Genomic DNA, 22,025 nt, shown 5'->3' with positions numbered 1-22,025 from the left:
GGACCACGTCATCCAGCAATAGCAGAGACGCAATCCTAAGGCCACCTAAACGGATCCCCTCAACACCTTGGCTGTACCTAGAAATTCTGTCCATTAAAGTTATGAACAGAATCGGTGACAAAGGGCAACCTTGGCGGAGTCCAACTCTCACCGGAAACGAGTCCGACTTACTGCCGGCAATGCGGACCAGACTCTGACACCGGTCGTACAGAGACCTGACAGCCCTTATTAAAGGGTCCGGTACTCCATACTCCCGGAGTACCCCCCACAGGATCCCCCGGGGGACACGGTCGAATGCCTTTTCCAGATCCACAAAGCACATGTAGACTGGTTGGGCAAACTCCCATGCCCCCTCTAGGATCCTGCTGAGGGTATAGAGCTGGTCCAGTGATCCACGGCCAGGACGAAAACTGGCATGGTCAGTCAGATAAGTTCAAAGCAACAATATTATTCAGTTCAAAGTTCTTAAAATGTAAGCATCACTCATGAAGTCATTAATTTGAACTTGTTCATATATATGTGAAAGAACCATAACTTTAGAGCTAAAGCAGCTAAATATGGAGCTATGCCTGGAAGATGTGGACTGAGAATGAGTGGTATCATATTTGGCCACAATCTAATGGATTACCCTTGTGCAAGGCTGGAGAAGCTGGGTTTCAATTGCTACCATAGGTTGGCAAAAAAAAAGTAACTTGAAGTAACTTTAAAGATTATCTGGAAAAACGAAAACAGAAAAAATTACATGGAATAAAAACATGGCAACCAATTCTGCAAGTAGCTCAGACCCAGATAGGACTTAGTGTGGGTTCTCTGTGTTCAATAGTCTGTGAGTCCATGCCTCTCTCCATTTCAGAGCTCAACCCAGAGTTAATGGGTCACTGATCTGATATACCCACAAAATTTGGAGGAGTTTAGAAAGTGTAAATTTGTGGCATATTACACAATCAAAGGCAAGAGAAATGGTCACAACATACTGTTGTTTAAGTTTTCAGGCAGAGACAGTGCCAAAACACTAGATAACCATATCTTTCTGGCTGCAAGCAGAAGTCTAATTGATGATCTAGAAATGTCATTCTAAGAAGCTATAAACTCAACATGCAGCAGTCAACGCAGTCATTTCAACAACAACGCAGTCATTTCAAAAACGTACTGTTGTCTAAAGCAGCAGATAATTCACCTCAAGACCGCTCCCTCTAAATGAACAACTTTTCATCACAGGTTGTAAGCTATTAACACATAGTTGCATGGTTTTGACAATCTTGGGAACATCATCTGTGGGACAAAAATATTATTTTAGTTCAGTTTAATATCATGACGAAGGTCTTGTGCAAAATTCTGAGCCAGACAGGTGCAGTTTAATTTCCACATATTTGTCTCTGCTTCATTAACATCTACTGATCCTCGTTGCTCAAAAGTTTGTGTTTACATAACTGTCAAGACACGTTATGGTTGTGCATGTGCTTTTTATTTTGTTTTTGCATTCCCACTAATGTTACAACCCACATACTTTGACATTGTTTTTAGTAGCTTGCTTACAATCAGAAATTGAAAATTCATATGACCATTTTAAGCTTCCCCACAGTACTTTGCTCTCTTTTTTCATGAATATCATGAAAGACACAACATAAAGTACATATATGTAGGACACACAAATAAAATTACGAGCAAAGATGAAATTCAAATATTTGTCTGAGACGTCTTATTCATATGAGGTGTGTAATGACGTAGCGTTTGATGACATCTCAAGATCCTTTGAGAAACACATTCAGAGGCCGAGATGCATAAATTAAAACAAATATTCTCATAAATTATTACAATCTTAGGATGTTTTCATTTTAGTGCATCAACATTTGTACAAAAACCTTGTCAGATCTTTTAGAGACTCTTCATAAAAATGTGACGCTTTTATGTATTTGGTGGCAGCATTTTGCTTTTCAGGTGAAAATGACCTGTCTCTGTGATGTTTCATGCTTTGGTATTTAAAAATTCATCATGTCACATGCCTATTTGTGCAAAATAAAGGCAAAATAGCCACACAGAGAAAAATAAAAAATAAAATAACAATGTCCATGGATATAAACTAAGATGTAAGGGTTCTGAGAAGAGAATATCTGGAAAACAACAGATCTAGAGGGTTCAATGTAATCTACTGCAGTAAAAATGGGCATGACTTAATATCCCCATTCAAAAAAACTGCTAAGTTATTTCTTCAACCCAAATATTGGATTTATATTGTAAGGACAGAAGTTTGGTGTTTCTAACCAAACACTGGGTAAAACACTAAGACTCAAAGGAGCTGCATAATTCCTAACATGCGGCCATTTTGACCTAAAATGACTTGATCGGACTTCACTGAACATCTTCCACAAGTTCAAATAAGAAATGGTAAGATGGTAAATTGATGCTGTACAATTCTGTTGGCGTTAGTGTTTGTTCACTTAAGACATTGGTTCTCAAATAGTGAGGGAGTGAAGGCGTAACAGGAGGGCTTTAAGAACAGCCTGCCATTATTTTGTCCAGAAAATACAGCGCAGGTGTTACAGTTAAAAAGAACGGTGCGTTATAGATAAATCCTGCTAAATGGGACAACAGGAACATCTGCTGTTTGGTCTGTACTTGCAATTATTAGTAGGAGAAGCCAGGGATTCTGGGTAATACTCAGTGCAACAGCTTCTCTGCATTGATGTAACGTAGCTATGAATGTCTGTGGACGAATGATATTAATAAATTTAAAGAGTATAAAACTTAATGTAATTGGAGCTAGTGTTTCGCATTAATGGCTTGATACTATCTTCGGCATATTTTAGCTGGTTTATTTTAGGTCTCTGTGTTTTATTGATGATGAAGTTCATGGTTAGCTGCCGTCTTTCCGGAGCGAGAATGTGTTGTGCCTGCAGACAGGGAACATTGTTGTATTTTATCCTGTGGTTTGACTGCAGGTGTGTCAGGCTAAAAACCTTTTTCTATTGTTGGTGATATTACATAGTTTATAAAATGTTGCAATGCTGAAAAATCAACTATACCATTGTTAGAATTTTTTTTAAACTGTTATAAAATGTAAAGGGGATAATAAGTGATCTTCAGAACGAAAGCTTCGATGCAGTTAGAAAGGAAACAATGAAAGTAAAATCTTTGACACATTTTTTGCGATGGGGGGAGGCCTGAAATAATTTTTCATTCTTCAAAGGGAGACGCCATAAATACCGTTTGAGAACCACTGACTTAAGGAAACGTTAGGCTTTTATCCGCTAGCTAGATAGTGCTAGCTATGCTCATCATTCAAACTTTGACCAAGGGAGTTATCATATACAGGCTATCTTCCATACAGTATTATATACTGACTGTCCAAATTTAATTATCTTTTCAGGTCTGTTGTTTTTGTCGATATATCTGAATGCGGGATTAAACTAAAATTGGATATCCATCCAGGGCCTCACAAAGGGCCTTTCTTTATGAAATTTCCATATTCTGTTCCTCCCACAATCCACAAGCATAAACTTTAGGTTAAGTATCTACTTCAATGCCTTTAAGTCAGTCAAAATCCAAAAAACATACGGCCTGGTCCACATTTGACCCAGGAGTGAAAAATAACCTTAGTAACCCAATTCGATATGTCTCTACCCAGCAGGTTTTAGAGTACAAGTCTTTCCATGATGAAGCTGGTCAAATGTATGTTTGCAAATTCAAGTAATGCTAAGGTATATGCTGGTGCCCATGCTGAATAAATGTGTTTTCAGACACATTGTTATGTGTCTCAGTCAAGATATTGATATATAAATATGTCAAAAATGAATTACACTGTTCCAACTACTTCATGTAAAGATGTAAAACGTATTTTATTCCAATTTAGGAGCAACAGTGCAGCATCTGAACTCTGTCTTAGTTTTGCTTTACACTTCCAAATGACATTGTTTATATAGGGTATATAGATAAGTGATATTCAAAAAGCAACATGAATGTAATCATGGACTTGCATAATGAAAGTAATATGATTTGCATTTTTCATTTGATTACAACCATTCTTTCAGTTCCAGTTTCAGAATTACTCCATCACATCAGCTTTTATTTACAGCCAATAAAGCTCCTAATATCACCATTTCACATGTGTGATTTTACTCTGTGCAAAATATATTTTCTAAAACATAATGTTTGATTGTTTTATATTTACACTTACAATTATTGTAGTAATTCTATATTTTTGGGCAAAGCTCCAATTTATTTTTTAAAAAGCTTTGTGAAGCCCACTTCCTGGTTTGCATGATAATAAGAACCTTTACTGGATTACAATTGAAGGATGATATTAAATTTTACAATTGTTGTAATGCTGTTAAATCAGGAAAAATCAACTAATCCCTCATCTTAAGGTATTAGTAGTCATTGGTGGGCGACTGTAAGTCAAAAAATTGGTTCCTTCTAGTACAGATCTCAGTAGAAAGGCCACAGTGACACAACACCTTTAAAAGCAGCTACAACACACAGCACAGCCCGTCTTACATCTGCTTACAGTGCTCACAACAAACACCTGGACACAAACTATACATCTGAAGTCCTTGAAGATTAAATGGTAGGTTTGTTTCAAAATACAACGCAAACCTCTACAACTCTTTTGGATGTATCTGAATTTGGCTAATTCTTGTCGCTTTGGATGTTGCAAACTTCAATCTGAGATTCCAGTTTGTGTCCTTAATTCTCTGCTTGCTAATTTGAGTAATCTACGGCAACAACTATCATCTAACTCTCTGTGTTCACTGAGTGACATGCATCCTTTCCAGTAAGTTTCATCTCCTCTCCTGTTTTGAACAGGGTCATTGGCCAACAGAAGCATGCAAACTTCTTTTTAAATTTACCTTTAACATGCAAAGAGTGTGGGTCATATCCCTATAACACCTGTTTCTATCTCTATCGATCTCCCAGTCTTTGCACTTTAACTCTTACACTGACATTTCCATCTATCGACTCTCATGTATTTTACACCTCAGAATTCGATCTTGCAGGCAGGAAAAGTTTCATCCTGCATGGCGACCGTGCTGTTGGATCCCAGGACAGTGATGCTCAGCTCCCGCTGCCTGTCCAGGGTTTGTTGGTACCACTCCTGCATCGAGGCCGACTCAAAGGTGGGGATCACTGTCACCTGAGCTCACAGAGAAGGAGAGATTCAGTCAGTAGTTGATTATTTTGCAAGCACCTGCAAACCAACTAGTTACTAGTAGCTCCTCTGACTGGGTGGTAGCAGGCAGCACGATCACATATGCTTCAAGTTTCGCATGTGTTTTCTACCTGCATGACTCCTGGCCAGGATGTCTTGCCGTCCAGAAGAGCATCCAGAGTTTCCCTCATAAGCTCCTCCCGCTGTGGGCTGTTGCCGCTGATGATGTAGCAGGAGGAGCGAATACACCTGAAGAAGTCCACAGTGACTGTGGGAGAGGAGGCTCCAGATGGAATATAAGTTAAGTCCACATAAATACTGACTTCACCAGCAGAGGGAGCCTTAGAGCCTGACAGGAGGGAGAGTAGAAGACAAAATAATGTGAAAATGCTTTTCTTGTCAGTTAGAACGGATAAAAGGGGATTCCAGTTTTAAAACAAAACATACTAGGAGCTGGTGATGATTTTGCTGGTGCCGTGCGAGTGCTGGAGGAAAGTGTTCGGGAGGAGAAGAGATTCCCTTTCATGGCTCCACTTTGGCTTCCTGTTTTGATTTTCCCTGAGCCTGATTTTTGGGGGGCATCAATAATCTGGTGGAAAAAAAGTTTTTATTATACCATTGCAAAAAACAAACAAAACAATCATCTAAAAATTTTTTTAAAAACAGCTTTGATCATGAATATTACTGATGTTAACAGGGAATCATGCCCAGTCATGTACATTTCAAAATTTAAAGGGTTCCCATTGTGGTTCCTTTTAAACAAGTTAGGATAGGTGTATGGGCTATACAAAACATGTTCATTGCATTTTTTGCAAAAAAACAAACAAAAACAAATCCATCCCCCGACCTTGGCATAAGAGTGGCAAGAAAATTGTCATTGTTGAAAGAAGGACACTTTGAGTGGAGGAAAGCCAACACAGTACGCAAACCTGAGTGTGCCATCCCTACAGGGCAACATACTGGTGCACTGTATTAGCTATGAGGATGCTTTTCTGCTGGGACAGGGAAGGTAGTACAAGTTGAAGGGGATAAATGCATGGCAATCTGAGAAGAAAACTGTAGGTTCTGTAAATAATGTGACACTGGGGTTGGGGTTCACGTTCTGACAGAACAATAACTTTAAATATAGACCCAGACCATATCTACAGGTTCGAATGGCCCCGTCAAATTTAATTTCTAAATTCATTTGGGGATCTGCAGCAGGACTTGGAACTTGATACCAGAGGAACAGGCAAACATTTCAATCTTTAGACGTGCTAAACTGGGAGCTGTAACTACAGAGAGAAGTCGGTCTACAAAGTTTTGACTCTGTGCTGAATACAAATGCAGACCATGGTTTTTACACTTTTATCTGTAAAAAATGAAAAGAAAAGAAAAAAAGCATTAAAATTATGCATCCCTGGCCTTCTACCTGTTGTTATATCATATATAATCTTTCTAAAATACACTGAAGTTTGTGGTTGTAATGTGACAAAATTTAAAAGACAATAGAAGATATGAATGCGTCTGTAGGGTAGGCAACTGTACACAGCTTACTTCTGCCAGAGAAATAAATAAAACTTCACAACCCATGCAGATCCATAGCTTCGTCAGAGTAATTTTCTTCCTCACTGATGTGACACACTCACCCCTGGGAAATGTTTTCCCCGAGCTGCAGTGGCTTTTGCTCTCTTTCCATGAGCTTCAGAGTCGGACTGAGGAACTGGCATTGAGGTGTCGGGATGGGGAGGCAGGGGTGGGCTGTCTCTGAGAGGGGCTGGCAGGGGGTCGGGGGGCAGAGTCTGACTCACGTTGTGGTTACAAGGGGAGTTGGACGGGTCACTACATGAATCATCAGAGTCCAAATCCAAAGCGCCGTCTGCTGTGGTGGACGGGCAGTCCTCTGTGCAGACGGGGGCATTTGACTCACTGGGTGACCTGTCCTTCGGGTTGTTATTGTTGATGCCCTGGTGATTTGGACCGCTTACGTCTCTAGAGCCCTCACTGGCGCCCGAGCTTGAATCTGGGGCTTTGAAATGCTTGAACTCACAAGGAGAAACCAAACAGAGGTCCACGTCATGAGCTGATCCCTCGAAATGGAGAGTGTTGGGTGCAGCGGGTCTCCCCAGCTCTGAGGTCTGACCCAAAGATCTGGGAGGCATCTTCATCGGTAAAGACTTTCCCACATAATATCCTCCATTAGAGTGGGAGAGATAAACTCCGTCATCTCCTTCTCTCTGGCTCCCAGCAGTTGGTCCTTGCTCAAAGGACATGGATAAGGATTCATCTACTTCTGTGGACTGAGGCGAGCTCACCTCTGCTGGTATTGAGTGAGTGGTGGTGGTGGTTGTGGCTACAGAGGGCGACGGATCCGAAGAACCCTCTCTACATGTACCCAAAGAAAGAAAGCTTAGATGCTTCTCTTTGGTATTTTCAGTGGCGCTTTTGGTCTTGCAAACCTGCTCCTCGCTTAGCCGAGATGACCCATTTGGCCCGTAAGCATCGGCTGAATGGAGGGCCTGAAGCCGGCTCAGTGTGGCCTTGTTGCACCACACGTCGTCCGGGGACAGGCAGTAGGGAGTGTGGCCCGCACTGTTAGGACGTGAGTCGGCAGACACTGGCTCTACCGTTTCCTCATCAGGACTGTTAGGGGCCTGGTTTTCTGGAGAGGAGTGCGAGGGAGGAGAGTGTCTCAAAGCCCCATCCAGAAGTGTGTACTCGGTTGGGGTTGTGTCTTGCTGGACTGCGTGCTCACCATTGTATGATTTGTTCAAAGGAGACGGGAATCCTACAACCTTTGCAGGTTTACTAGATTTGACAGACTCATCGGGACGGTTTCGTTGGAGATCTGCCTGTGGTTCGCTACTCTTCCCGGGGACGTTTTGAGCTAAACTCTTACTGTCCTCTACTTTCGCTACTCCTAAACCAAATGCTGCCTCTTCTATGAATCTTTCAGCCCTTTTATTGCATGCATCTTCACCAAAGCCTCCAAGGTTTGTTTCTCGTCCTAAATCATCACAGGCAGCTGTTTCCGGCTCCGCTACTTCCAGTGCGCTTTCCTCCCGGAGTCTGAGAAACTCTGCCGTCATATCCTCTGGGGTAGACACCTTGGAGCCGTGCTGCTTCTCCTCAACTTCTGTCTCCCTCTTGTGATTCTGCTTGTCAGTACCAGGGCACCCTGGCTCCGAGATGTCTGACAAAGACCCTTGTTTTTGCTCTTTTGAGTTATTATTCGCCTGCCCTTTCTTGTCCTTGTTTGCGTTACTTGCTGATGACTTTTGCATTTTCTTCTCTGCTGTTTTGTCATTTCTTGCATCCTTTTTGGGTTTTGTTTTATTGTCCTTCTTGGTTTTTGAGGGAACTCCATCTCTTTTTATCTGCTCAGTCCTTTTAATACTATTCTCCTCTTTGTTGCCTGTCTTCTCCTCTTTTTTACCATCCTTCCCTAACCCTTTCTTTAAAGTATTCTTCTCTGATAGTGATGGTTTACGTTTTAGACCAGCCTCCTTGACTTTAGCTTTATCAGAATCTTTAGTTCCACTCAATGTCTTTCCCTTTTCTTTCACTGATGCATCCTTTCCCTCTTCTCTAGCTCCTCGTTCTTTCCCTTGCCTGGTTGTTCCCTCTTTCCCTATCGACCGGCCGCTGTCCAGACTCTCCGTCCTCTTGGCCTTCCTGTCCTCCCCCTGCCTTTCAAGATCTCCGGTAGTTACTGTTGGCTTCTGGAGGAACTCTAATCCCTTGAGCTTCTCCAGCCCCTGCAGCAGTTTTGCTTGTGGAGTTGCGCCGGGGAACAGCACTCTGACCACCTTCTCTTGAGGGCACGCTGGATGCCACACGAGCAGGGCAGAGACTGAAACCAGCGTAGCAAGAGGCAGACATTGCGACGATGAGTCTCCGTCCGGCCAGTTCTGCATGAACGTCTCATACTCCTGGCTGCTCTTGCCTGGGCTAAGAATATATAAATCCAGCTGTCCCACTCCCATTTTTTGAAACAAGGTGATTGGCTTTATAGGGACTCCTTGTGGTCGAAACATCGGTTGCGGCCTGATGTCCAACTTCTTCAAGAGCTGTAAAGTTGTGGCTGCCTGCTGTGTACTCTCAAGCACATTGTCTGCAACTTAAGGGAGACGATTGATAACTCATGTTACTTTCCACATTTCTGCAAGAACAAAAAGAGTAAATCTTTAGTTTGCTTAATTACAGAACTCACAAGAGTGTTGTTCTGCCAGCAACCTGCTGGGAGCATTGAAGAAAACAACTCCCAGCTCTGGAGAGATAAGCCTCTTCGACAAGTCATCTGTGCAGACAAAAATTAAGACATTAAAGTGTGAATTATGCAAAGCAGCATTTACAGTTTCATTCATAAATGGTATATTTATTTTGAGCATTTATTGGTGCATATTTATTTTTTGTTCTAGGGTGAAAAGATTATGCATCAAACAATTTGAATGAATTTTAAGAACACAAATTGTGAGAAATTATTGTGGAATTTCTCTAATCTACAAATGTTCATAATTAAGAATACAGACTCAAATATATACACACGAACGCTGGAGATAGGCACCAGCAACCCCCGCGACCCCATGAGGGAAAAAGCGGTTCGGAAAATGGATGGATGGATGGATATATACACACGCACACACACATACACACACCCCTCTAATATTGGGTTAAATGTATCTATGCTGGTTGCAGAGAAACCGTGCACTTTTTGTTGCCATCAACAGGATCCTGGCTAACTCTGGCTGGATCTTTTGATCACTGTTCTTACAAGAAATGTAAGAGAAACTTAAAGGAGCATAGCATAAGTTCCAGAGTTTTTGCACGAGTGTGCCCCCTCTGGCGACAGGTTAAAATGACAACAGTGTTGTGCACATGCACAGTCTCCTGTTTAAAGGTGTAATGTCTTCTTAAGTAAGAAAGTTATAAATATTGAAGTTAGCCCGTGTTCTCTCACTACTGCATCGATTACGGCAGAGACTCAACAAAGAAACCAGGTGAACAACAGCGCACAGCGCCTCACACCCACATGCACTCCCAGAGGATTCGGCCCCGAATCGCTCTCTCATGAACTGACTAGTGGAGCCCATAGAGGCAAGTGCGGTAAATAGAAGATATCTATTTTTACACGTAGGGGAATTGTAAGGCCCTGTACAGTATGGGAAGGACAATAAATAACATTTAACTTCAAAACTTGCATTATGCATCTTTAAATTAGTTAGGTTTTGAATCACAAATCAAGCTTTTAACAAATATCCAAAAAGCTTTTCAGCAAGATTGAAGTTTGTGCCATTCAAAAAGCTTAATGTTAGTTTCTTTATATCCTGAAACCAGTTTTGCTGTTTCTTTCAATAATTGTCCTTCTCCCACCACTTGCACTAGGTCGACAAGGCACCCTAGAACAGAGCTGGCCTTCCTGATGAGCTGATGAAATGGCTTCCTCTCAGCTGTAGATTAGCTGCTGCTCCAGCAAACTACACCACAGAATGTTGCTGATGCCACCACAGAAAAAGGTCTTCAGTAACAACCCTTGCTCTACAAAAGATCTCAGTCTCCTCAGCAGGTAGGTACTACTCTGACCGTTCCTGTAAAAAGCATCAGTTTTGTGACTTCAGTCCAGTTTATTGTTCAGGTGATCACCCAGGTCCTTACAAGAGTCCACTATCTCCACATTAGTTGCCTAGATCTATACCCGTGTCAGTGTTGTGGGTCTGTGCATCAAGATATTCACCACCAGCTCCCTGGTTTTCCCTTTGAATCTGGAGACTTTGAATGAGGAGACTGTTCCGGTGGCACCGGTCCACAAAGTCCTGAGACCGAGTGTACTCTGAGTCTTCCTCACCTGTGATGAGGCCAACCATGGCAGAGCCATCAGACAACTTTTGTAGATGGCAACCTGGGGAATTGATGGAGAAATCTGCTGTGTAGAGGATGAACAGGAACGGTGCCACCCTGCTGGGTTCCCATTCTGCAGATCAGCCTGTCAGACACACAGCCCTTAAAACAATGGTCCGGGGAAGGAAACCCACCAATTTCAATGAACTCTGCAATTCTGCCAAGAATTGTGGTAAAAAAATATTAAGCAAGAATTAGGCCAGGACGTTGTTGATGGCAAACCGGAGCAGTTATTGCATGAATGGCTCCCTGGGTGAGCCCTTTATTCTGCCAACCCCAACCCCTACTACAGTCCTGTTTTTCAAAAAGTAATTTCTCCAGATCTCTCTGTTTGGATTAGCTAAAGTGCTCAGGCCCTCGGGCTAAAAGTGGGGTAACAGTAAAAGGGTAACTTGAGCCTCACTTCAAGTGGGCTCAGTATGCTTGACAGCAAAAACAAGGCTGATCGCCGTATTCTCAGCAGCAGAGAGGGGGCACCTGCCAAACACAAGGGGGTCCCAACTCTCCACTTATTGCATCTGCAAAAAAACAATATAAAAAAGTGGAAGAGTTTCTCTGCAACTTGCTAAGGGCATTTAACTTTACACCAGTGTTGCTCTGCATAAATATAATCTTGAATCAGAGAAAATCCCTGATTCAAAGTTGTCTATTCAGTTCTTGTTTTTAAAATAAATAAAACAACTTCTCACTAGCACTGTGTACTTTTAATCTTTAAATGATAATGTTCTCTTACCTTTGACATCACAGCTTAGCTCCTTCTCAGCCACCTTCCTTTCTAGGAAGGAGACAGCACCAGGGAGGTTCTCTGTGCAGCCACGTTTACGCTGCTGCTGCTGCTGCTGCTGCGTGTGTGGTTGGCTATGGCAAGCCGATGAGGCCAATTATCGTCCGTACAATAACGCACAGTTCCAACCCGTATTTTACGTCACTGTAATAATAAATAATAAAGTCTGATATTACACAAAACTCACTCTGCTTGTTCTCCCTACTTATGCCCTTGGTGCAGAAGATAAATGAAATCTTTAACAGAAATGTTATTATTATTTCTGAAAATATTATCATGTGAATATAAATACAACGCATACAGAAAATGCAGCTTTATTAAGTGACCTGGTTTATTTTATTTAGCTTTTAATTTCTTTTCAACATTTAGTTCTACTACTTGGCTTGTGCTTTTGTAGTTTCATATTTAAAATGACAAAAGAAATATTTGGTTCCCTAATCCTTCACACACCCCAGGTCATCAAGATCTTCCCTCCTGTGTTCCTCCAACCAGCTCTGCTGCTCCTCACCTATCGAACACTTCCTTGAGGCCATTTTCTGTATGCTTTGTATCTGTGAGTTTTGTGTAATATCAGACTTTATTATTGAACTAAGCAGGATTTAGACAGGATCCGAAAGGAAGGTGCATCTTCTTTCTGCCTTTCCCCAACCATCAGGGACCTCCTGGTTGTGTCTGGTGCTGCAGTGTTCTTATTGGGTAAAACACCTTTAAATCTAGTGGCTGAGCACATAAAAGACAACCTCCTGATAATATAATATGCAAAAAACGCCACCAAACGTTATTAACGCCACCGCACGTATTTTACGCAAGCGCGCGTTTTTTACGTCACTGCGCGTTCTGGCTGGAAACGCGCGGTGACGTAAAAAACGCGTGCTTGCATAAAATACGGGTTGGAACTGTGCGTTATTGTATGGACGATAATTGGTCTAATCGGCTTGCCATAGTTGGCAAGGTTGCGAAACGTGTCTCATAGTGAAGGATCAGAGGAGGGCGGGACCGAAACTAACCGACCTCTCCTATTGGTCCGACGGACAACTGACATCTTTGGCTTGTCACGCGAACTGCTGGCATTTGTCTTTATAGTTAAACCGAGAGATGGTTTTATAGCGCAGAAAAGCGTGTTTGCTGTGTCACTCTGATCATAGCTAGCGTTGCAGTCACAAAGAAATGTGTGTAGATATTAGAAATACACCATCAAAAACTATTGTGCAACATGACACCCTCACATTTTCATAATGAGAAAAAATGTTTCATAACAGCATGTCTTATGAAATTATGACTGACATCTGCAGGCCGACCAAAGCAAATTGAACTCTCCACACCTTTCTAACAGTCCCACACTTATGCAATTTTTACGATATTGTATTCTTAGAAATAACCGTCATATATCCAAAATTGTAAAACTTAATATTTGAATCAGATCCCTCATAAGTATGAAAACACTTCCTATTTGTGACCAAATAAAGTTAATCAGAATCAATATGATCATTAATATAAAAAAATATATATCTTAATTTCATTTTATATTAATCTTTAATATTTCAGATCAGAATATGCTGTGGTTGACCAAGACAACACAGTGCATTACTGTGAGAAGGATTGGATCAAAAGTCGTCCTGCAGACAGATTCACTCACCTGAGCTGTAGCTTCCTGCAGCTCCTCCAGAGTCAGTGCAGGCTTCTTGGCAGCTTCTCAGAGAAATTATCTCTCTATGTCCAACCTGTTTAGTTTATGTGGACAGTCATGTCTTGGTGGTTTTGTCGCCTGATCCCACACTTTATCCCTGACCTGTCACTTGGTCACTATTATGTGGTGTGTTTACTAATGTTTTGTGATAGAACAGCTGCAGGTAAACTCTCTTTACTGATCTGTTGATTAAGAAATATCCTATACTTTGTTTTCTATCTCCACTGTTTTAAAAAAAAGAGTTAAGGCTATTATTTAAAGAGCATAACTATGTGCCCCATTATCCTTGCATAACTCAACATTTTCCCTAACAGCGGTTCTTAAGAACTGCTCAGTGATATCTGGTGAGTGATCAAAGCAAATAAAAAACATCATTCCTCTTTAAATAACAGCATGTAGCAGCAAAGACTTAATCATTCCAAACATTTTTGCAAAAAGGTTTATTTATTCCAAAAAGCAACAGTTGTATTTGATCAAACGTTATAAAAAGATGAAATGCTAAATCCAAAAGCTCAACTATATCACTACAGGTTTTTGATCTTTAACTAAACATTTTTAAATGTTAACTGTCATTATGGTTAAAACTTTTGCTCATTGAGAGCAATGCTCACTGCAGTAAATGTGTATTTAGAAAGAAAAAAACTAATACTGAGAAGATGTGTGTATGTCTCTTTCGGGGGTTTGGGACTGGGTGTGCACAGGGGAGGGATACAAATGATACCGGCATAAAGCAAACCTGACTGCGTAATTTCATTATATTGCATTAGGACAAATGTTTAGGAAAGCTTCTCATTGCAAAAACAGAACTTAAAATAAGTAAAATGTTCTTAAAATTTGTGTATTTGTCCTTGATTTGAGTAGGTAAATAAGATGATTTGCCAATGGAACAAGATTTTTGCACTTAAAATAGGAACAACTCATCTCTATCATCTTATTTCAAGTGCAGGATGTCTAATTATCTTATATTAGGGGTCAAAATACTCATTCCATTGGCAAATAATCTTATTTACCTGCTCAAATCAAGGACAAATACACTAACTTTAAGAACATTTTACTTATTTTTAGATCAGTTTTTGCGGTGCTGGGTGACTCATTGTTGTTGCTGCAATGGAAAGCGTGGTTCTTAGGACTTAGACATTTTGCATAAGGAATATGTGGTTGAATCAGTTTTTGTTTATATTACATCTCAAGCTACTTTGCCGGACAAATAGGTCTGCTCCTGTCTGAGTCCTGAAAGATGTAATCATATCAATTGAATATGTTCAAGTCGTACTAAAAAACTCAGTTTCAGTTTATAGCGCCAAATGGTGAAAATGTATCAAAGCCGGCCCAACAGATTGCATTGACTTTGCAGCAATCTCCCTCATCCAGTCAATCAGAGACCTCCTTGATTGATAAGAGCATAAATCATCAAAATCTTTAACTCTGAGGAATAATTTGTACATTTTAAACAATGTTGGCTTCGCAGTGTTCTACCTGGCGGGAATAATTGCCAGCTCTGTAGAGCTCCGGCCCGTTGGTTTCATCCTGATCATCTGTAATCTGATTTTCAAAAAAGTTGTCTGCATAATTGAGAATTTGGTCCAAGACCATGAACAGCAGTATGTCGGTGTTCAGATCCAGTTCCAGCTCCTCGCTGTAGTTTTTCACTGGCAGCACATAGGATAACGGGATTCCCAAAGACTCACTCAACTGGCGTGCCTGAAAAGTTGGACCACTATTTATAGATCTCTTTGAAATCTCAAAATTTCTTTGTAATACGATAAACATCTGTTTTATGTCTTACCTTCTTCTGGATGTAAACACTTTGATACACATTTTTCAAATCTTTTGCCACCAGAGGACAGGCTTCATCCACTTTGGTCATCAACAAAATCTGAGGGATTCCTGTCAGGAAACATAATTAAGAGAAGATTGTGAAGATTTTGGGGGTAAAGTTTTATTGATCTATAGATTGATTACAAAAAATTCATGCTTCAGACTGGAAATTGTGGATGAAATTTGTGTAAACCTTTTAGTACCTCCTGTTTGCACTCTATATATATGGTGCCTTACAAATGTATCAATACTCCTAGCTCTTCTACATTTTGTCAAATTATAGCCATAATATTTGACAATTTCTGTTGGAGAAAAATCTACGCAAAGTAGCAAATAATTTTACAGTGGAAAGAAATAAAGAAATTATTTTCAAACTTTTTTTTACAAATAATCTGAAAATTGTTGTGTGCATTACTATTTATATTTCTTTACTTGATGCCCCTAAACAGAATCCAATGCACCAAATTCCTATAGACGTTGTCAGATTTCTTTTATTGCACATTGTTTCTGGTCTGAAAGCTAACTTAATTTTTTTGAAAGCTTTTTTTAATAGCTAAGCTTAATTGTAACATTTAATATGACCAGCATAGGACATAGCAGTAGTATGGATCATGATATATTTTCACAGAAAATGAAATGTGCCTAAAAAATGTCAAATTATGAATCAAAAATAATTTTAATATAGCTGTGTTAATGTTTAAATGGATGGCTATACTGTCATTTAAGATTAAATGACGTGTTATAGTGACTAAAGAAATACTGTTTAATATCAGGAGGTTAGTGCAACATGTGGCAAGAAATTAGCAATTACAGACGTATGATAAGATTGTTTATTCTGACCCAATTAATGAAAGGGAGATGATTAGTACATTGTCACATGTTTTTTTTTTTTGTTTGTTTGTTTGTTTTGTTTTTATAAATGGGTATTGAAAAAGAAGTTTAAAGTTGCCGAGATGTATTAAAACATAAAATGTGCATGCACATCATGTCAGCTCACACAACGTTGCCCTAAAAATGTCTGACAGAATCAAAATTTTCTTTTGATTTGTAAATATAGTCCACCATTGTGTTATTTAATATCAGTATAAATACAGCTGTTCTGTAAAGGCATCAGAGGTTATTTGAAAGACCAAAGAACCCAGTAGACAGGTGGGAGAAGCAGGGGTAAGTTACAAAACAATATCCCAAGCCTTGAACATCTCACAGAGCAATGTGCAATCCAGCATCTGAGAGCTGAGAGAGTTTGGTATAGCTGCAATCTTTGGCAGAGACAGGGAGGCTGGTTTGAATTGATGGAAATAAATACATGGCAAACCTGGAAGAAAACCTGTTACAAGCTGCAGGAGATGTACAACTTTGCCTTAGGTTCACCTTCCAGCCTGAAAACAACTCTAAATGTGCACCCAGAGCCAAAATGAGATGGGTTAGATCCAGCATACTCGTGTTTTACATTGGCCCAGTCCAAATCCTGACCTAAATCCAACTTAGAATCTGTTGCAAGATCTAAAAACTGATTTTCCAGTCAATCTGACTGAGCTTGAGTTATTTTGCATCTCTGCACTTCACAGATATCCACTGCTTTGTGTTGATTCATCATCTAACACCCAATGAAATACATTGAAATCTCCAGTTCTGACATGTCAAAGTGTGCAAAGGTTCAAGGGATATGAATACATTTTTAATGCACTACGTACCCAAAGAAATAGAAGATGATCAAGCAGTTTTATGCTTTAAAACTTTCTTAAACATAACATTTTCCTACTAACCAAGCTGGTTGGTCTTCTTCCGGATGGCAGTGAACTTGTCCAGCATTTTCTGGCTGAGAAGAGACACCTTGCAGGTATCTATCACATAAGCCACACAGTGAATCGTGTCATTCAGAGTCACGTGCTTCTTATAGCCTGGAGAATCCTCTAGGATTGATGAACAGGTGCTAAACTAGAGTGAACACACAAATCATTTCAGTTTGATTAAATCCGTACCTCAAACTCTCACAGTTAAACAGCTTACAAAAGTAACACTAAAGTGTGCGTGTATTTAAAGACCTGGTAGCGATCCTTCGTGTGCCCTTTCAAGATACTGACTATATCGTCGATGTTCAAGCCGCTGTCAGCATCTTCCTCCAGCCCCATTGTGTCACAGAGGATCAGAGGAAGATTTGCACCACGTCTTCCTGCCTTAATGGTGTAGGCTCGAAACTATAGGGGGGAAGAAAAAGTACAATAATGGGTTGGATTTTTGACATTAATGGTCATAAATCAACTACCTAATCATGTTGCCACTATTGTTAGGTTATAGCCAGTGAAACAAATCTGTATTTAGCAGTAATTTCTGCACATCTTTAGAATCTGAGAAGATCAGATATCTGGTACCTGAGTGGTCACACTTGTCCCTGCTGTGCCAGTGATGGCTTGGCAGGTCATGTTGCCCCGAAATGCTGAGTTAATGGAGTTGAAAAAGCTCGACTTGCCGGCCCCAACAGGACCCACCAACAGGACGCGGACTTGATTCACTGATTTGAGGTCAGGCAGATAGTTCTGGATACTCGTCATCAATTGTTGTTTTTTTCTAGAAAGGAAACAATACAAAATGTTATCCTGATGGCGATCAGAACGACTAGAGCAAAACGATTCTTTCTAGCTGACATTAGAACGTAACCTGAAAAACAAATAAAATTAAAACCTAAAAGAGTGGAAACAAGTTTGACTCCAAGTACAGGCTTTCTCTGCAAATTCCTTCTAGATCATGGATGACTGTATGATTGGATGATGTGCTTTAAATCATATTAATCTATATAAATAAGCAAAATCATAATCTGCTTCATAATGTCATGAAAACCAATACAATATTTGGTCCAGAGGAAAACATTTTTTTACAAGATTTTGTAAATTTCTTAAAATTAAGATTGATTCATGAAAAACAGTTACTCCTTATCAGGCATTATTTTCATTACTATTTGGTGTTCTGTGATTCTGTTTCTGTCTGGATGCTGACTCACTCCCAGCTGTTCACCCAGAGCCAGTAGCTGCCAGAGAAGCAGTCGTCAGGAGTGCCTGAGCAGCCAATCAGACCCTGTGGTGTAAGCTAGCTAATACAATTTCTACTTTTCTACTACATTCTTTACATTTGGAGAAAAATGAGGAATTCACAAACTAGTCATCGTAGATAAGCTATCTCCTGGCTGTAGCTGTTTCAGAGTCAAAGTTCCAAATCCATCCATCCATCCATCCATCCATCCATCCATTTTCTAACACATCTATCCCTTGTGGGATGGCAAGGTGTGCTGGTGTCTATCTCCAGCTGTCAATGGACGAAAGGCGGGACAGGTCACCAGTCTATCGCAGAAAGTTCCAAATCAAAACGTTAAATAAACTCATGAATCGCTTTTTAAATGAAAACTCCATCCATCCATCCATCCATCCATCTTCTTCCGCTTATCCGGGGTCGGGTCGCGGGGGCAGCAGCTTCAGTAGGGAGGCCCAGACGTCCCTCTCCCCGGCCACTTGGGCCAGCTCCTCCAGGGGAATCCCAAGACGTTCCCAGGCCAGCCGGGAGACATAGTCCCTCCAGCGTGTCCCTCCCGGGACCCGGGATCTTGTTCTTTCGGTCACGACCCAAAGCTCGTGACCATAGATGAGGGTAGGAACGTAGATCGACCGGTAAATCGAGAGCTTCGCCTTTTGGCTCAGCTCTCTCTTCACCACAACGGATCGGTACAGCGCCCGCTTCACAGCAGACGCTGCACCAATCCGCCTGTCGATCTCCTGCTCCATCTTCCCCTCATTCGTGAACAAGACCCCAAGATACTTGAACTCCTCCACTAGGGGCAGCACATCCTCCCCAACCCGGAGAAGGCACTCTACCCTTTTCCGGTTCAAGACCATGGTCTCGGATTTGGAGGCACTGATTCTCATCCCAGCCGCTTCCCACTCGGCTGCGAACCACTCTAGTGAGAGCTGTAGATCACGCCCTGATGAAGCCAATAGGACCACGTCATCCGCGAATAGCAGAGACGCAATCCTAAGGCCACCTAAACGGATCCCCTCAACACCTTGGCTGCGCCTAGAAATTCTGTCCAGAGAAGTTATGAACTGAATTGGTGACAAAGGGCAACCTTGGCGGAGTCCAACTCTCACCGGAAACGAGTCCGACTTACTGCCGGCAATGCGGACCAGACTCTGACACCGGTCGTACAGAGACCTGACAGCCCTTATTAAAGGGTCCGGTACTCCATACTCCCGGAGTACCCCCCACAGGACCCCTCGGGGGACACGGTCGAATGCCTTCTCCAGATACACAAAGCACATGTAGACTGGTTGGGCAAACTCCCATGCCCCCTCCAGAATCCTGCTGAGGGTATAGAGCTGGTCCAGTGCTCCACGGCCAGGACGAAAACCACACTGCTCTTCCTGAATCCGAGATTTGACTATCCGACAGACCCTCCTTTCCAGAACCCCTGAATAGACCTTACCAGGGAGGCTTAAGAGTGTGATTCCTCTGTACTTGGAACACACTCTCCGGTCCCCCTTTTTAAATAGGGGAACCAGCACCCCAGTCTGCCAATCCAGGGGAACTGCCTCCGATGTCCACGCAATGCTGCAGAGCTGCGTTAACCAACACAGCCCCACAACATCCAGAGCCTTAAGGTACTCAGGGCGAATCTCATCCACCCCCGGGGCCTTGCCACCGAGGAGCTTTTTAACAACCTCTGCAACCTCAGCACCAGAGATGGGAGAACCCGACCCAGAGTCCTCAGGCTCTGCTTCCTCAATGGAAGACGTGTTGGTGGGATTAAGGAGGTCTTCAAAGTATTCCGCCCACCGACGCACGACGTCCCGTGTCGAGGTCAGCAGCACACCACCCCCACTGTAAACAATGTTGGTACTGCACTGCTTCCCCCTCCTGAGACGCCGGATGGTGGACCAGAATCGCTTCGAAGCCAAATGGAAGTCTTTCTCCATGGCCTCTCCGAACTCTTCCCACGCCTGAGTTTTTGCTTCAGCGACCAGCCAAACCGCCCGCCACTTCGACTGCCGGTACACATCAGCTGCTTCCGGCGTCCCACAGGCCAATAAAGCCCGGTAGGACTCCTTCTTCAGCTTGACGGCTTCCCTCACCACTGGTGTCCACCAGTGTGTTCGAGGGTTCCCGCGAACACACAGGATGAAAACTCATCCTGTGTTGTTTGTAAAACCTTTCCTAGGTTTCTAAATCATACAAAACAAATCATCCAGATAACAGAAACATTGACACACTTACTGACATCAAGGCAAGGCTTTTAAAATGTAACAGTTTGGGGTAATTCTGGGCTCCTCGTTGCAGTTTTACTTATAGTTTTTAAAGTATTTAACAGTGGTACCACTTCCGTGTATGTTTTTTTCCTTGAGTCCCACAGAACAGTAGAAAAACACAGAATACGTTTTTATAGTGCAAACGTAACTTTTGCACGTCTTAAAGGAAGATATTTGGCAATGTTTTGCATAAAAACAAAGCTGTGTTTGATTTCTACATACTCAGCCGTCCACTGGATGTTTCTCCAAGGCTTCTCCAGGAGATTTCCTAGTTCTGTATTTATACAAAATAAACATATTAAAGCACAAATTTGATACCATGTAAATTTCTAAACCAGATTATTTTTAAATATGTAGAAAACACAAAAGATTTCACACGCACATGTGAAATAATAAATAAAAATCATCATAAATGGATTTGATTATCAGAAGCCCTTGGTTCTTTCACAGACCTTCAACTCGATACACCTCAAACTCTGTCAGGGCCAGGTCCTCCCCATGCATCTCTGCTGCCTGGAAGTTGAAGCAGGTGCCCGGAAAGGATTGCACCAAAGGCCTGTCCTCACACAAGAAAACCAACGCACCAAAATTTGGACCAGTGCCTCCATCTGTGAAGGCACGCTGCCCACTGATACCCCCCACTCTCAGTGGTTTATTTCTCTCAGGAGCCATGCTGTACAGGAAGGCCTCCCCATCGTGGACTTCCTGTCCGCTCTGGGCGTAGTCCTTGGATGTGTAAGCCCCAAAGACAAACCCCGCTGCATTGTAGGCCACAATCACAGTGGGACCCTGCTGGTCACAGCGGCAGTGGAAGGCAGCAGCAGTGAAGCCGTGGACGCTCCCTTTGTAGAGAAGGTGGAGTCGGACATGACCGAAGAGGGTCAGCAGGTTCCTCTCCTGGTCTCTGGACAGGCTGGATGTGACTACTGGCATGATGCAGGATAGATAAGTCAAAGTCTCCTGAAAGCAATGTGAAAGAAGATTAAACTTTGGAAATAATTTGTTCTCAAATGAAGCTTTTGTTAGTTATTGGACAAGATTAACAATTCTGATTTCAGCATAGTTGGCAGATAAACAACAATCATAGTACCTTTATTGAAGTATTCATACTTTCCCTAAACCCCCTGACATTTCAACATGTTGCAAACACAAATTTATATTTATGCTATTGGGATTTCCTGTTATAGACTAATGGAAAATATAATTGCAAAGTAGAAGGAAAATATTTTTAAAAGGAAAACAAATAAGAAAAATGTGGCATGAAGTTATATTCAGCAGAACTGGGTCAAAATTTTTGTCAACTACTTTTTACTTCAGCTGTCCAGTCCAGGGCGTCTGACTATACCAGCTCTGCTCATCAGGAGACAGAAATATTTGGTCATTCAGCTTTGCAAAACAGTTCAAGCTCAGTGAGAATGTATG

The 22,025-nt window shown here is 41.7% G+C and overlaps 2 protein-coding genes across 2 annotated transcripts; both read right to left on the bottom strand.

The window, feature by feature from the left end:
• Positions 1-1,443: 1,443 nt before the first annotated feature.
• On the bottom strand, positions 1,444-11,345 carry LOC118566953 (microtubule-associated protein 1B-like). The gene is made up of 6 exons (XM_036150724.1): positions 10,971-11,345; positions 9,339-9,425; positions 6,775-9,245; positions 5,594-5,735; positions 5,278-5,495; positions 1,444-5,131 (listed from the first exon to the last, which is right to left on the bottom strand). Exons 1-6 carry the CDS (start codon positions 10,987-10,989, stop codon positions 4,976-4,978), a joined length of 3,093 nt encoding a protein of 1,030 aa, XP_036006617.1. The 5' UTR covers positions 10,990-11,345; the 3' UTR covers positions 1,444-4,975.
• A 3,152-nt stretch (positions 11,346-14,497) lies between these two features.
• Positions 14,498-21,673, bottom strand: LOC118566962 (interferon-induced protein 44-like). Its single transcript, XM_036150803.1, has 7 exons — positions 21,056-21,673; positions 20,826-20,877; positions 17,685-17,880; positions 17,358-17,510; positions 17,079-17,250; positions 15,281-15,381; positions 14,498-15,195 (listed from the first exon to the last, which is right to left on the bottom strand). The coding sequence occupies exons 1-7, from the start codon at positions 21,534-21,536 to the stop codon at positions 14,941-14,943; spliced, it is 1,410 nt and encodes a 469-aa protein (XP_036006696.1). The 5' UTR covers positions 21,537-21,673; the 3' UTR covers positions 14,498-14,940.
• Positions 21,674-22,025: the final 352 nt, after the last annotated feature.

This window comes from Fundulus heteroclitus, chromosome 19 (genome assembly GCF_011125445.2).
Source record: "Fundulus heteroclitus isolate FHET01 chromosome 19, MU-UCD_Fhet_4.1, whole genome shotgun sequence".
In the NCBI taxonomy this organism is placed as follows: Eukaryota; Metazoa; Chordata; class Actinopteri; order Cyprinodontiformes; family Fundulidae; genus Fundulus; species Fundulus heteroclitus.
Note: the sequence above shows the minus strand (reverse complement) of the source record. Positions and strands in the feature narration are given on the sequence as shown.